The sequence below is a fragment of the Hydra vulgaris genome, chromosome 01, assembly GCF_038396675.1.
Source record: "Hydra vulgaris chromosome 01, alternate assembly HydraT2T_AEP".
In the NCBI taxonomy this organism is placed as follows: Eukaryota; Metazoa; Cnidaria; class Hydrozoa; order Anthoathecata; family Hydridae; genus Hydra; species Hydra vulgaris.
Window position 1 is genome coordinate 36117680 of NC_088920.1, and position 16934 is coordinate 36134613.

Below are 16934 nucleotides of genomic sequence, written 5' to 3' on the forward strand. Positions count from 1 at the left end.
AACTTTTCTAATAATTACAAGTCTTTTTTGCTCAACCTGTTTTATTTTGAATTTTTATATTTATGTTATTGAAAATGAATTGACAAGATTAAAAAAACACGAAACATAATGTTTCATCCAAGTAAAAAATTTGAAACTTGAATTTTAGATTTGCCCCTCTCTTGATAATTTCTGATTGCTAAAATTATGTCATCTTCTTCTTAGACCATTAAAAATAATAGACTCAGCTTTTTCGCAAATTGTTGAAGCCAAAAAATTTTGCTTATTTGATGCCACTTTGTGGCAAAAAATTAGAAAAAAACAAAGTAGAAATAAGATTTTATTTAAATTTTTAAGGAAAATTCCTTTTATTAAAAGTATATAGAATACAATTTTATGGGATATATTCTAATAAAAACTAAATATAGTAATTACTATGTTATTTCTTTAAAACTATTTATTTATTACTATTGTAATAAATACAAACTCTTATCCGTGAAATGATATACCTGTACTAGTTTTATATTTTTTTGTACAACTGTATGCTCCGTAAATAAAATTAATCAAAAAATGTAAGACAAATGCAAAGCAAACTTGATGTATAAAAGTTTTTTTTGCCACAAACTGCCGCATCTATAGTTTTTAATGTTTTAAGATCTTTTTAGTTATGCCCTTCGTATAGCTATACGTACAAACGTCTGTAAGTGTAAACGTCTTTTTATATGTTGAGTTTGCAGGCAGTATATGGAACAATTGTTTATAATATATCTATATAATGAGAAAACTTAAAAATTTTATTTTAACAATTAAAAATCTTTTTTTGCAATATCATTATTTTAGCTATAAATATGTAAGCAAGATTTAAAAAATTTCAAAATTAATCACGCTAAAAAGAGGTCTTAAACCTCTTCTTAGCGTGATTAATTTTGAAATTTTTTAAGGTTGTTTTTTTTAATATAGAAATTTTTTAATTTTATTTTTGAGTCTTAAATAGCACAAACTTTTATTTGGTGAGGTTTGATAAAAAAAAGTATAATGGTAAAAAATTTTTGCAAGCTGATTATGGAAAGTGGTCCCCCAAACCCTATTTCAGAACCCTAAATTGACCAAAGTTTGTCTAAAACCTTATCTTAAAATGTTTTTTTCATACAAAATGCTGCTATGAATTGTTTAACATTACATCTAAAAACAAATATATAGTAAAACAAATAAAAGATATTGCTATACCCACATGTTAAGTCTAAAGCAGCCATCTTCTTAAGTTTTATTTAAACTTAAGAAGATGGCTGCTTTTATTAAATCATATTTTTAAACTTTTTTACTGTATTAAATATATGTTTAATAAATATAATTTGCTCAAAGCCATCCACTTCTTACCTACCCTACCCCCTATATGCAACCATAAATTCACTATTATTAAACTTATTAAAAATTAATTTCTGAGCTATAGTTTAATTAAAAAATTTGCAACAAATTATTGTAAGTAAAATACTTTTCAACAATGTAATCAAAATATGGATTTAGAATAGAATTTGTTAAATAATGGGAAGGGGGTAAATCTAAATTTGCTTGCACTTTTACTTATCTGTGAAAGTTGTAAATGCAAAAAAAACCATTAGCAGGTGGTAAGAGAAGACTTGCTCAAGGTTTGTTTAAAACTAGGTTTATCTAAAATCTCTATGATTAGTTTTGTTACATGATGCTTAATGCGTTTGTTTGACTCTATTAATCTACCAAAAAAATTCTTGACATCATTTCCAAAAACCTGGGCTATTTGTGATGACTACAAAGCTGCTTGTAGGATAGTGCCATAAAATGGTTAGTGGCTGTGCAGAACAGGCAGTTAATTTGGCCGCTGACTTTAATGAAGTTTTGATAAAAAATGATAGTCAACATCAGCTTCTCTACCAAGTAGTTATGTGCCATAGGAAATGTTCTTCAACTGAATCTACAAAGAGATCACCACCACCCAAGTTACCCCTGCTGTATGCATCCATATATTTGTCTTAATAAGTAAAACTGATGCATGTAATACTGACAATAGTTGGTAGAAATATGCCAGGTTAGAGAAAAATGAGTCTCAAAAAGGGAATTGGAAATTTCTTTTTTGAGAAAGGGAATGAGTCACTATTATACACATTTATAAAATTGTCTTTACCCTAATAAGTAAAACCTATGCATGTATAGACAAAAACAAGGCTCTCAAGGTCTTACAAAGCATGTTTGGGGACCACTTATCATCAATTTGCAAATATATATGCATATATATATATACACACACACACACACACACACACACACACACACACACACACACACACACACATATATTAGGGTATCCCAAAAAAAAAATTTTAATTGCTGATGCAGTCTCTCCTAAAAGTTTCTTTATGATCCCATCTTTTTTTTGTAGAATCTAGAAATATATAACTTTTGTGTACATAAAAATTTGCTTTCAAGGACAAACAATGTCAAAATCAAGCAAAATCATGAGTTTTTAACTTCTACAGTGTATTTTATGATGCTAATAAATTTGCATAATATGTATTGTATGTACAATTGTACATTAAGCCATTAGGCTCATCAGTAGTAAAATGTCTTAAAATAATGTCAAATTATAATTAACGATAATAATAATAAAAATAATAAATTAACTTATTTTAGATTTTTTTTTATTTCAATAATAATGATGTTTTGTGACATCATTGGTTAATGAGTTCTGTTAATAATAAAAGTGAAGAGCTGGTAAATAATATTGAATGCTATATCATTTCTAGAATATTTTTTGTTGGTCATGTGATATGTATGTAGTCTGCTGTTGGCAGACTGCATACTTGTCACATGACCAACAAAAAATATACTTGTTATCAAACTTGTTAAAATCAAACAGTGTGAGTTAAAAAATAGATTTTTCTGTATATTAATAGATTATTACAAGTTTTGTTGATGAAAAGACAGTATCAATTTACTAGGGTTGTGCAAATCTCAGGAAGTAGCTAGTGGCAATCAATATTATATAGCCTATTAGGTCTGTATAATTTTTATTTTTTTGATCTAGTAAACTCAGTGCTCACAAAAGAAGTCACACATGTATGACATTGTATGTTGTCTTATAAGATACTTATAATAATAGTTATATAATAATATATAATGTATATATATATAACAGAAAACTGAATAATACTGATTATATCCAGTGTAATGGCAAAATCCACGTAGACTCAAAGTAGCAATATAATCTGGCTGATTGGTCATCCCTGTGACAAGATAACAGGGGCACCCCTACCTTCTGGTCGTGAGGTTATGAGAAACTTTGTATTCTGTCACTGGAAGCAAAAATTAAAAGCGGCAGAAAATGCACAGAAAGTATATCCTCAAGTGTTGCCTTTCTGAATAAAATCTAGACTTCCGAGAAGATATAAACCAGATATAGTTTAGAAAATTAAAGATTTGTATAACCAGCATTATGACGACCTTGGTTTGTAGACAGCAGGTTTGAAGATTATGGTCTGGCATTTTTGGTACTTAAGCCAAGAGCATGCAACACTCTCTGTTTTCTCAACATCTATCCTTTAAAGAGAAAGCAAAACTTGTATCAGAAATCAAAGATGATCAAGAATTGCATTTGATCAAGCCACTTCCTCATTCAATATCTGAATTAACCATTTCTAGAAGTTTCTTCAAAACTACCACGATTGATGACAGTTTTTTTGTCTTGCCTGTAGAAAAATGGAATAAAAACTAATCTTATCAGATTGCATGTGAACAGATAAAAAACTTGGCCTGTGTCAATGACTGTGCCGAACGTGGTGTTGCCCTCATACAGAATTCCAATGCCATTATAACAAAAGATGAACTACAAAAATAATAACTTATGCAAGTTGTCGAGAAGCACAGACTCAACTTTTTAAAGTACAATCGTGACAATCTTCTGACATATAGACAAAACTATAGAATTATAATTGGGTCAAAATTAAAACATTTTACAACTGAAAACTGATGCCAATGTATTTTCTATATGTAAATTTATTAGTAGGTATCATAAAATATACCTAGTACCTAGTCCGACCGTAGAAATTAAAAGGTAATGATTTTGTTTGATTTTAGCATTATTTGTCCTTGAAACCTAATTTCCATATACAGAAAAGTTGTATATTTCCAGAATCTACAAATAAAAAACTTTCTAGATTGGATAAACAAATTATCATTGCATCAAAGACTGATCTCTAAAAATTTATCTAAATTTGCTCAAATTGGAGACGTAAAATGCAATTTACTCATGACCCTTGGGGGACCCCTAAATATTATTTAAATGATCTAAAAAAAATTAGGTGTTATAATGGGACCATAAAGAAACTTTTAAGAGGGACTGCATCAGCAGTTTAAAAAAAAATATTTTTCACAAGTGTTTTGGGACACCCTAACATGCATATATATATATATATATATATATATGTATATGTATATATATATATATATATATATATATATATATATATATATATATATATATATATATATATATATATATATATATATATATATATATATGTATATATATATATATATATATATATATATATATATATATATGTATATATATATATATATATATATATATATATATATATATATATATGTGTATATGTATATATGTATATATACACACACTAATTCACTCCCTACAAAACTGTAAGCAACCACTATTTAAATTAAGAGTTAATAGAAAACAAAAACAAAAAAACTGTATTATATATAAATTATATCAGGAAAACAAAAAGATGGGGAAGAGTTCCAAATCGTTGATATTTGAGGAAAGAAGCTTGATGAATAAAAGTCTGCTCTAAAGACTTTAGAGCATGAAGCAGAGGCTTCATGCTCTAAAGTCTTTTTATTTTTTTAAAACAAATTTTGTTGTTTAGAGAAACAATTCCTACATACGGCAAATTTGGTTACTGCATGAGGGTACAGCCGCCCATATTTTTTTCCTAGAATAGCCCCTGTGAAGGAACCGATAAAGTTATAAGATGCAATTGTGCTGAATGATTAGCCAAGCGAGAATGAGTTTTGGTTGGTGGTTTTTTCTACAAACTCTATCATGGTTGCTGCTTGTCTGAACAGCGACCATGATAGAATTTGTAGAAAGGAGAAAGCGTCCTTTTGACAGTGAGGCAGTGGCTCAAGATTAACTTATAAAGCAGGTCTTACTACCAGAAGTTGAGTATTTGAGTGTTCAACTATTTAGAAACATCAATATTATTAATAATTGCATTCAACTATTTAGAAACATCTATAATATTACAACATTTGTTTGCAGTAAATAACTGAGTTTTGTTAGAGTTGAATTTTTACATGACATATGTGTGTATAAATTTATATATATAGACAAGTACACACACACACATACTGACACATACAGATCAATTTAGTAGAACTCCCTTGTAGCAGCAGGCTATAAGATAGTCAACACTTAGCACATTTTTTACAGTAAAAAAATAAAAATAAAAACATTGAGAATGTTTTTATTTTTTAAAAAATTAAATAAAAACATTGAGAATGTTTTTATTTTTTAAAAAATTAAATAAAAATATCCAGTATGTTTTTAAAAACATTCTAGTCTTTTAATTTGTGTTTTTATGGTTTTAAAAAACAATAAATTTAATTCGTTTCTGTAATTAAACTAACGCATTTTGATATAGTCTGTACTTAATTTTGTCTTACTAGATGTCATAGTATAGTTAAGTGCCATTTTTTACCAGAAATGGTAAGTTTAAAATCTTTACTAGAAATATATATATATATCCTTATCTTTTAGTCAAAAGAGACTTTTATGGTAAAAAAATTTCGACTATGAGACAACAGTTAGGCATCCTCAACAAATAAGCTGCAATTTTATGTCATCTAAAAGTCAAAGCAATTAAATTATTATGGATGTATATTAAGTTTTATTGTTTTTTAAAAAACCGCAATAATAATGACTAGAAAGTTATTTACTTTAAAAGTATTTTAGTTTTTGCTTTTTAAAAACATATTTGTACAACATGTGCGGAGTATTGCTACATCGACTATCTTATAGCTTGCTGCTACATGGAAGTGCTGCTACATCAACTATAGCCTGCTGCTAAAAGGGAGTGCTGTTATATCAACTATCTTATAGCCTGCTGCTACAGGGGAGTGCTGCTACATCAACTATCTTATAGCCTGCTGCTACAAATAAGTGCAGCTACATCTACTTAGGGTTTGGTTTGGGCATACTATCTATCATTTAAAACAAAACAAAAAAATTTATTTCAGTTTTTAAACTATAATAGAAGGTACAGCTATGTTGTTAAAACATCATTTAAAGAATAAGTACATCAGTGAATATACAGAGTCTAATAATTTCAATAAGTTTAAAAAACTTTTACAGTTCATTTTGCAGAATTGTCAGTTAAGAGTTTTTATCATTTATTTGTGATGAGTTGTTTCCTAAATTGGCCAGTAAGGTTTCTTTACCAACTTTACCAAAATCTCATTTACTATTGATATTTTGAATAAACCTTATTTCAAAGTTTTTTAATGGCATGTTTCTTTATTAAGACAGCTCATGGCATATTTTTTTATGAAGATAGCGCATGGCATGTTTCTTCATTAAGACAGCGCATAGCATATTTCTTTAGTAAGGCAGCTCATGGCATCACTATAGATTTTGAAAGAATAAAACTTATTTTATAGTGTCATTTATTCACTGATACTCAGGAGATGTAATTTATGAAAAATGTAATGAAATGCTACTAAAATGACATAACCCTAAAGAAAGTGCCAAACTATTTCATTTGTACTTGTTGTTTGAATATGTGTAATGAGGTAGTTTTTCAGTGATTCTCAGAACCAGAACAGGTCGGAAAATGATGCCAGCTCTGGCCAGATAAGCAATATTGGTAAGAAACCATGAATTTCCTGGTTAAATGGTTAAGAACCTCGGTGATAAGATCTTTATCAATTTATATCAAAAAGCAAAAGCATTTCTATGTTTTCTAATTGCTACTTTTCTACTAAATTTGAAATTACCACAATTAACACTCACATTTTTGATAAGCTTGTTTTAGGAAGTCTTTACTTAATGAACACAGCTTGTTAGGTAAAGACAACATAAAAAAATGAGTTCTTATCTGTAATGATACCATACTATTGTGAAGAGTAAATTAAATATTTAAATTTCGATATTTGATTGTTTGCTAATATAGATTAATATGTATTAAAGATGTCCACTGGAATATGTGTGTATTATATTTATTATATAAATTATAAATATATAAAATATATATAAATATATTTTATTATATAAATTTTGTATTAGTGAGCTTGTTTTCATTAGTTTGTGTACAATTCCTAAATGCGTATGTATTTATACATACATATATTTGTATATATATACAAATATATGTGTATTTTATTTGCAATCTTTTAAACTAGTTAACGAAAATTTCACTTGTTTTAGATAGAAGCTCTTGAAAAAGACTTTCAACTTCGTTTAAATGAAAATGCAAAAAATGAGGCTTTGCAGAAGAAAAAATATGAAAAAGCTCTGAAGGCTGTGTGTTATCTAAAATTTGATAGTTTTGTTTTAAAAGTTTTATCATTTTACATAAATGTAATAAGTCCCAGATCAATTTTAAGCCTGTGTTAATTTTTTTGTATTTTTTATCTTTCTAATAGTAGAACGTTTGCTTTTTTAAAAATACAGTTATAAACTTTATGTTTATATAAAATTTAGTTATTTACTAATTTAAACTACACAATAATAATAGGAACATGTTTATTAACATACAGTGAAAACAGAATTTAATCATACAAAGTGGTTTTTCAATAAAATTAAAACCTTTGAATAAAATATTGTATCATGCATTACTTATAAAGAATTTTTTTTTGTCAAATTTTTCATTTGTTAAAAAAATCTACAAAAAAGAAAGAAAAGTTTTCCTTACGCTTTTGAATTTCCAGATTAGGAATCTTAAATAAAAAAAGCACATAAAATAATTGTACAAAAAAAGCGTAGCAGGTTAAAGCTAAGAACAAATACCAGTTTATCAAAATAAATGGAAAACAGTTTCAAGTTTATATATTTTATTAATATACTTTAATATTTAGTTAGTCTTACTTTTGCTTTAATTACATTTAACAAGCATTTCGGCATTAAAAATTCGGCATTGATTCAATTACACATTTGATTTGATTATTATTGATGTTGATGATTTAACAACAGCTTTCTTCAATTCTTTTTTATTTAGTAAATGATCTATTACCTATTTTTTATCTAATTAAGTCCATAAATGTTCTATTGGATTTAAATCAGGGCTCTAAGAAGGCCATTTTAAAATGCTTTCATCAAGAAAGCTTTTAGTTTTTTTAGCAGTATGTTTTGGACCATTGCCTTGTTGAAACAAAAAGCTGTTTCCTAATCTAAATTTTTTAGCAGAAGTTTTTAAATTTTGTTTCAATATTTATTATAAAAATCAGCATTCATAGTTTCGTCAATAAATTCTTGTTTACCTATACCATTCCACGCCATACAACCTCATAACATTACACTTCCACTGCCATGTTTAACTGTTCCTTTGGTGCAGCTCAAATGAAAAGCTTCACCCCTCTTTTGCCAAACTCTTTGTGTACCATCAGATTTTTTTAAGTTAGACTTGGGTTCATCAGACCAAAAATACTTTTTTCCAAAATAATATTGGCATTAAATAATACTTTTTTGTTAAGAATGGTTTTTTATGAGCCATACATCCACTGAACCCTGCTTTATGAATGTGATTTCTTATTGATGTAAGTGAAATTATGATTCAATAATAAAATTGATATTTTATAAATTAAAAAAATTATAAACATTGATTTTCATGACAAATTATCAATAAAACAGATTTGTACAATTAATTTATGTGCATGCAAATGCACATTTAGGAAAAAAAGCAAAAAAAATAAAAATATAAGAAAATGCGTTTGTATAACAAACACATTTTCTTATATTTTTACTGAAAAATTATAAACAAGGAATAGTCATAATAAATTTAAAAAAAAAAACTGTTCCAGTTATTTTCAATACCTGGAACAGTTTTTTTTCAATATTTCAAAAACAAGTTTTAGGAAAATAAAATGCAAAAATTACTTTGTATGATTAAATTCTGTTCTCACTGTATATTATGGTAATTCAAATATGTTTATTAACATAAATTAAAATAGTTGTCAACATAAGTTTTATTATTTTCTTGATCCTCTCTTATTTTTTATCATTATGCAATTTGTCATACAATAAAAGCAATTAATTTTTACTGTATTATTTTTTCAAATTTTATTATGGTTCCAATACTAATTAACTTTTTAAACAGTTGTTTTCAAACTATTTGTGACCTTTTTTATAGTAATTTCTCTTTTCAATAAATCCCATACATTCTCTATAGAGTTTAAAAAGAAAATTCCCGACCAATCCAAAAAGTTATATTTTTTGATGAGCCAACAAGTCTTCAATCGATTTTTCATTAGACTAAATCTTTTTTAAATATATATTTTTTTGTTAATTGAAAATCGCTCCTTTAATTGAGGTTAAAAGATGGCCAAATTAAAAACTAAAGCAAAACTTGCTATATTTTTATAATCTAGGAGCGTGCCAAGTTAGAGTTATCAGAAAAAGCACGGGCAGAGGAAAGTAAACTTTACAAAGATCAAATTGATGGTTTGTATGAGGTAATAATAAAAGTCATGGAAAAACTACTTTTTTTGTTAGGGTGAATTATTTTTAGTTGGTTATTTTTAATTAATTTATCTAATTAATTGTTTAGTCTTATAATCAAATATCTTATGGTTTAATTTTCATTTTATTTTTTATTGTGCAGAATATAAGAAATCTGCTTAATGTTGCACAATAAAAATGAATTTGAAAAAAGATAATCATTTATGAAGTTATTGAATAATGATTATTTGATTGACAGCTTCTTTGTTAATGTTACAAAGAAGCTGTCTAATGTATTATTGTAATTTATTTATATATTTTTTGTAATAGAGATATCTTAATGCATTAAGATGATATATTTTTCCATTAAGATATTTCTAATGTTTAGAATTATATTTTATAAAATTAAAAAAAAATTTTTTTTGCATAAAGACTTTTTTTTTTACCTTTATCCATCAAAAATTAGTTGTTTTTTATTTCAAGTTTTTATTTAACACTTGAAATTTTACAGAAACATGGAATTTTACAGAAACATGAAATTTTACAGAAACAGATTTTAGTTTAAATATTCTATTATAGAAACTCAACAAACATGAAGAGCTATTGCAAAAGTCTCAGGTTATTTTTTTATACTTTTGGCTTAATTAGATTTTTTTAAAAATCAGATCGATCAAGGCACAAATTAGGTAATTGCAAATTACGTTATCTGGAAAAACTTTTGATCTATAAATTTTTAGATTTTCAAAAACCATAAATTCTGTTTTTTGTTTTCACAAAATTTAGTAATTATTATTCAATAAAAAATATCTATGCATTGATTTTAAAATTGATATAAAATCTCATTATTAAATGTAAACATTATATCATACCCTTATATGTGTATTATTATTAAAAAATATGATTTCATTTTTAATAGTTTAGTTTATTTGAATAATCGTCAGATACAACTAGAAAAATGAAAAACAATGTAATAATAATATTGTAATATTAAAAATGAAAACATAGATGCATTGATCTAATATTTTAAGTAAAAGAAATCGCAACTACTTTTTTATTTATATCTTGTTTAACTGAGTCTTGTAAAACAAATCAAACTGTCAACTAAACGCTTGTAACTCTCTCGCACAGATATTTATATAAAATTAAAGACAAAACTTATTAAAACCACTTATAGTTATTTTAAAACAGAACAAAAATATCTAATAACATCTTTTTAAATTTTAAACATTTTTTAATCATTATCTTTTATATCAATTTATTTGATTTATAATCTTTAAATAATTCTTTAAAGTGTCCCCTTAACAAAAAAATTGCCAGTTTAATTCGGCTAATCAAAGTTTTGTTCAGTTATTAAATCTTCTTTCACATTTCAATGTGAAAAGGTTGTATACATTTACGCATGTTCACAAAAATCAGATTTTAGTGTTTCCTACAATGCTTTCAGTGCTTAACATTTTAAACTTTAGTATGGTTTCTTATTGATTGTTTTTACATTACCCCACATACCTTTTTGACCATTTATAGTATTTATGAGAAATTAAATCTCATATTTGTAAACATTTCTCAAATTTTCAGTAGAAGTTAATGTTTTTGCTAGACTTATTTTAGTATTTTTGGTAGGCTTTCTATTTGATTACAATTTATGGTATCATAATAATTATTTTGTTGTATCATAATAATTAATATTTTACCTTTTTTATTTGTTTATGATACTTGAATTAACTATTTATTTAATGTATAAATGAAATGTTCATTTAAAACAATTACATTATGACTGTTATTATTTTTGCTGCTGTAAGTTTATTGTTTTGTTTTTTCATAAATTGCAATATGATAAATTTAAATTAATTCAATCATTGCATATAAACAGTGTTCATTGTTTTTAATAAACTAAGAATTTAAAGACCACAAGTATTTCCAGATATCACAATTCATTATTTCTTAATTTGCGTCTTGTAGAAAATAATAGATATGCCAAATATACATACATACATACATACATACATACATACATACATACATACATACATACATACATACATACATACATACATATATCAGGCAAAGTTGCAAAAAAATTTAAGCATCCCTGAAAAACACTTGTTTAAACTTTAGATACAAATGTCTGTTCCTGTATGAGTTAACTTTATTGGAAACATAAAATAAACAAAAAACAATATCAGCTGTTTAAATCAACAAAAATGAATTAATATCATTTAATTTAGTGGTAAACAAAAAGTTATTATAGATTCATTATAATTTTTATTTGAGTGTTAAATTGTCTATAAATTGATATAAATAAGATATAATCAAATAATATCAATAACATCAGCTTATTAGAAAACTTGTCAATCCTGTCAACAATGGACTAGAAGTTTTATCCAACTCATCTTTAATTTGGCCAGATCCTAATGTTATTGAAAACTGCTGGATCATAAAAACCAAAATGGCTACCTATCACTCATTTTTTCAAACAAAAAAAGCTGTCTTGACAAGCTTAGGCTACTGTTGAAAGGTTGTGCATAGAGTGTAATAGCTGTTTTTAAAAACAAAAGATTACCAGCAAAACATTGACGACTTATGATAAGCCACTATGCCAACAAAGTTGATTAAAGATTTTTTCGTTTTTACTGTGACTTTGTACACTATTAAAATAATTAAAGTTAAATAGTCTTTTTTAAGGAGCTTTAATTTTCAGGCGACTCTAGTTTTTTTATCACTATTGTAGATAACATATGATAACGTACACATTGTAGATTTTGATAACACACACATTTTGTTTTATTTTAAATAATTATATTATTATTTATATTTCTATAATTTTTACTTGTTGCTTATATCTACTTTCATTTGAATTTGTTTTTATAATTCAGCTTCATTCAGAGAATACATTGAAAACTTTAAACAACCCTTCAACACCAGGTTAACTATATTTAATTATATTTTTAAAAGTAAATTTGCAGAATGATTAGGCATAAAGTTGTTCTGTAAAAATTTTCATTAGTTTGAAAAATTCTGTGATTTTTATTTTGATTGTTTTATGACATTTTTAAATTCAACAAATTTCAGTTACAACTAAATTTTGACATTTTTAAATTTAACTGATCTCCCAAGGTAACTGTGAACTGCTAACTGCACAAAAAAATATATAAAGTTTGTTACAAAATAAAGATTGTTTTAATAATTTAAAGATAATTTAATTTTTTTAAGCTTACTTATGTTGACAATAAAGGTATGTGAAACTAGTTTATATTGTTTTACTGGGGCAAAAAATTTATTTTTGTTTTACTACCATACATTATTTATTTATTTAAAACAACAGAATGACCCAAAGGCCACGTATACTGCAGTGTACATTAAAACAATTTAATAAATCTGTGCTAAAATCGACACTAGTTACGATCAAATTGCATTATATAAAAATATCATTGAACAAGATGGTTTTTAAACATTGATACAGATGATTTTTATTCAGATGATGGTTTTTAAAAATTGATACATTTTCCAGTAAACTATTCCATATGTTGATAATGTGATCTGAAAAGTAAAACTTTGTACTGTTAAGATTAAAATGGTGTTTGTAAAGTTCAAAAGCATGACCCCGATTACCTGAGTAAGAGGTAAATTTAAAAAGATTTGATAAGTCTGTGACCACTTTACCATTAAGAATTTTTTAATATAAGACTCGTTAACAACTCAATGACATTCAAGCAAGTGAAGCTTAAGCTAGATGTTTAATGTAGGATACTGACCAGCTGTTTTCTTAGTGAAGAATCATTGAACTTTCTCAATTTTATTACTTTTGCAGATAGTGTAAGGTGACCATACCGGAGAATAGTATTCTAACATAATATATAAGTACAGTAGGACATACATACATAAGTACAGTAGACATACATAAGTACAGTAGGCTTTTACCATTAGTGATCTATCTTGCGGATGAAAAGCTTTTAGAATTAGATAGATCTCAACATAACTTTATGTACAATAATATGAATATGCTGATCAAATTTCAGGTGACAATCAATCATAACTCCAAGATTACGAATACTATTAACATGATCAAGTTCCTGGTTATTTATACTATAAACATGATAGTTGAGTTTTGATTCTGATCAGTTATGGTGCAAACAAAGCATTTTCCCCTTGATATCTGAAGTTACAGAGTACAACACTAATCATACAAACGTATAACAGCTGTGATAAGGTCTGACTGAGAGCCCTATATATCATAAGTGGAATATAGTTTATTATATAATTATATCATCAGCAAAAAGTTTAAGTTTACCATTAACTCTTATATATATCACTGATATTATTGATGAACAATAAGAATAAAATAGGTCCTACAACACTTCCTTGTGGAACACCACTTGTTACAGATATTGTGTGAGAAGAAACATTGTTTAACTTAACTACTTGAGATCTCATATGTAAAAAATTGGTAGCGAGTAGTTTTATTAATAATTAAGGATGTGAAACCGAATCAAAGACTTCTTAAAATCAAAATAAACAATATTAGTAGGAATGTGGCACTGGAGATTTAAAGTCCAGTTATGAAGACTTTCAAGAATGTTAGTGCAAGTACTGCATTTACAAATAAAACTATGTTGCTCTTTTGTGATAATGTTTTAATTAAAAGATAATTTATCAGCTCATTATTAATAATTCTTTTTATTACACGACAACAAGTAGATGTCAACGAGTTAGGTCTATAATTACTTGGATCAACTGTTGGTCCCTTAGCACAGAATTTTAATATAATATTTGGAATGCCATCAGGACCAGTAGATGTAGTATGTTTCTGTGATCTTAATGCTTTTTCTACAGTAGATGGAGAGAAGTATATCAATAACAGACAAGTTGTACTCACATAAACACACTTCATAAACTTTGGTGATGAATTGTTATCAACAATATAAACACTTGAAAAAAGTTATTAAAAATGCCAGACATTTCTTCTTTATTTTGTGAAAGAATATTATCTGATAGACAAATCTCAGTCAGTTTACTTTCCTTTTAAGTTTATTATTTACAAAATTAAAGAAACTATCAAGATTGTTTTTATATATCATCTTTAGTTCTTTTGCTGCATGTTTTAATAGCATGAAAAAATTTTGAGGCGATTGATCTATAAATCGCTTTGTGGTCAGGTTGACCTGATATTTTTAATCTCTTCCATACATTTGCTTTGTTGTTTATTAAGTTTTTAACAAAACAAGGATAGTGTATTTTATGTGGTCATCTTTGATGTGAGCAATAGATACATATTGTTTAATAATATTATTTAGTTTAGTAGTGAAGGTGAGCCAGCGATCTCCAATATTATTACATGTTTGAAAAATAGTACTCCAGTCTAATGGTTTCAGAAATTCATTGATAGCCTGGTAATCTGAATTTATCCAACTGCATAATTGCTGAACAGGAATTTTATCATTATAATGGAGGCAGCTCAAATTAGGAGTAATTAAAATTCCACAATGGTCACTAGTTCCAATGAGTGGTTTGATGCAAAGCTCCTTAATAAATGTAGAAGTGCTCAAAATGAGATCTAAGATGTTATTTTTGCGAGTAGGTTGATCAACATACTAACTAAAGCCATAGTTGTTTATAAAACATAAAAAAGAGTTATATATGTCATGTCTGGACCATGGTAATAGTGCCAGACTATTTCGGATAAGTTAAAATCCCCTAGTATGACCACAGCTCGATCAGTGGAACACAACATAGAAAGATATTTAACACTTGTTTCCATATAGTCGATAGCTTTTTTCCACAACCACAACTACGATAATAACCAATATTTTCATGTATTAGAAATCACCTGTGCAGATTTAGATCTCAAAGGTCAGACATCGGAATGTCTGACCTTTGAGATCTAAATCTGCACAGGTGATTTCTAATTCATGAAACTCAGGTGGTGTATCCACTTTCATAAATTTAATTGAATTGCGAAAAACTATGTCTACTCCACCCCCTCTTCTAGGTCTATAACACTGATACCTAGAACATAATAGACTATCATATATATTGTTATTCAACAACAAAGTTTCAACAGCATAAAAAATATCAGAATTGTGCAATTAAACAAAATGTTGGAAATCAGCAATTTTATTGCATAGACTGCAGTTGATTTACCACTGTAGTTGATTTACCACTGTAGTTGATTTACCACTGTAGTTGATTTACCACTGTAGTTGATTTACCACTGTAGTTGATTTACCACTGTAGTTGATTTACCACTGTAGTTGATTTACCACTGTAGTTGATTTACCACTGTAGTTGATTTACCACTGTAGTTGATTTACCACTGTAGTTGATTTACCACTGTAGTTGATTTACCACTGTAGTTGATTTACCACTGTAGTTGATTTACCACTGTAGTTGATTTACCACTGTAGTTGATTTACCACTGTAGTTGATTTACCACTGTAGTTGATTTACCACTGTAGTTGATTTACCACTGTAGTTGATTTACCACTGTAGTTGATTTACCATTGTAGTTGATTTACCACTGTAGTTGATTTACCACTGTAGTTGATTTACCACTGTAGTTGATTTACCACTGTAGTTGATTTACCACTGTAGTTGATTTACCACTGTAGTTGATTTACCACTGTAGTTGATTTTGGTTGATTAATTAGCTTGTGATTTTTTATAATTAACAATCGATTATCAAGCTGATCAGTAAGATTTTTATAGATTTTTTGGGTAAATCAGCTGTTTTGATTACTTAGATATATATAGCAATCTTTTTAGAAGTTTTACTACATGCTCATTTCGAATTTCATAATAGTATTGGGGTTTTTGGATGGCTTCATTCAATTTACCTCTTTCTTCTCTGAGAGCCTTCATCTTAAATCTTTCAGCCTCAGTCATGTCTGCATTAATAAATGTTATAAGTTTCGGGTAAACTGTGTAAGTTTTTTGCAGTTTTAAGTACAGCATTTCTTTTTTCTTTGTTAGTAAAAACAACAATATGTGGTGGCTTGTTATATTTTGTATTTATATGGTTGTGGCTTGTTGGATTTTGTATTCAATTTAAAAATACACAGGATAGAAGTTTTAGCATTAGTTTCAGTGAATATTCTTTGTTTTCCTTTTGTATCTTTTTCTTTGGCAACACTTTTATCCTTATTTTGAGAAGTTTTAAATCCAAAAATGACGACATTTTTCTGTCTTTGTTCTTTGACTACATTGTTTAATAAAACCAAATGAAGATTTGTTTCTTTTATTTTACCTTTAA

At 26.9% G+C, this 16934-nt stretch overlaps 1 protein-coding gene across 2 annotated transcripts in view; it reads left to right on the top strand.

Annotated features, from left to right (window-relative positions):
- Window positions 1–16934, top strand: part of LOC101241137 (uncharacterized) — a 56817-nt gene that overhangs the window by 28992 nt on the left and 10891 nt on the right. For both annotated transcript variants that reach the window (XM_065788029.1, XM_065788028.1), the window contains exons 12-15: window positions 7460–7555; window positions 9619–9702; window positions 10268–10306; window positions 12562–12610. In XM_065788029.1, coding sequence (XP_065644101.1) covers window positions 7460–7555; window positions 9619–9702; window positions 10268–10306; window positions 12562–12610 — 268 coding nt within the window. The remainder of the gene's footprint in view (window positions 1–7459; window positions 7556–9618; window positions 9703–10267; window positions 10307–12561; window positions 12611–16934) is intronic.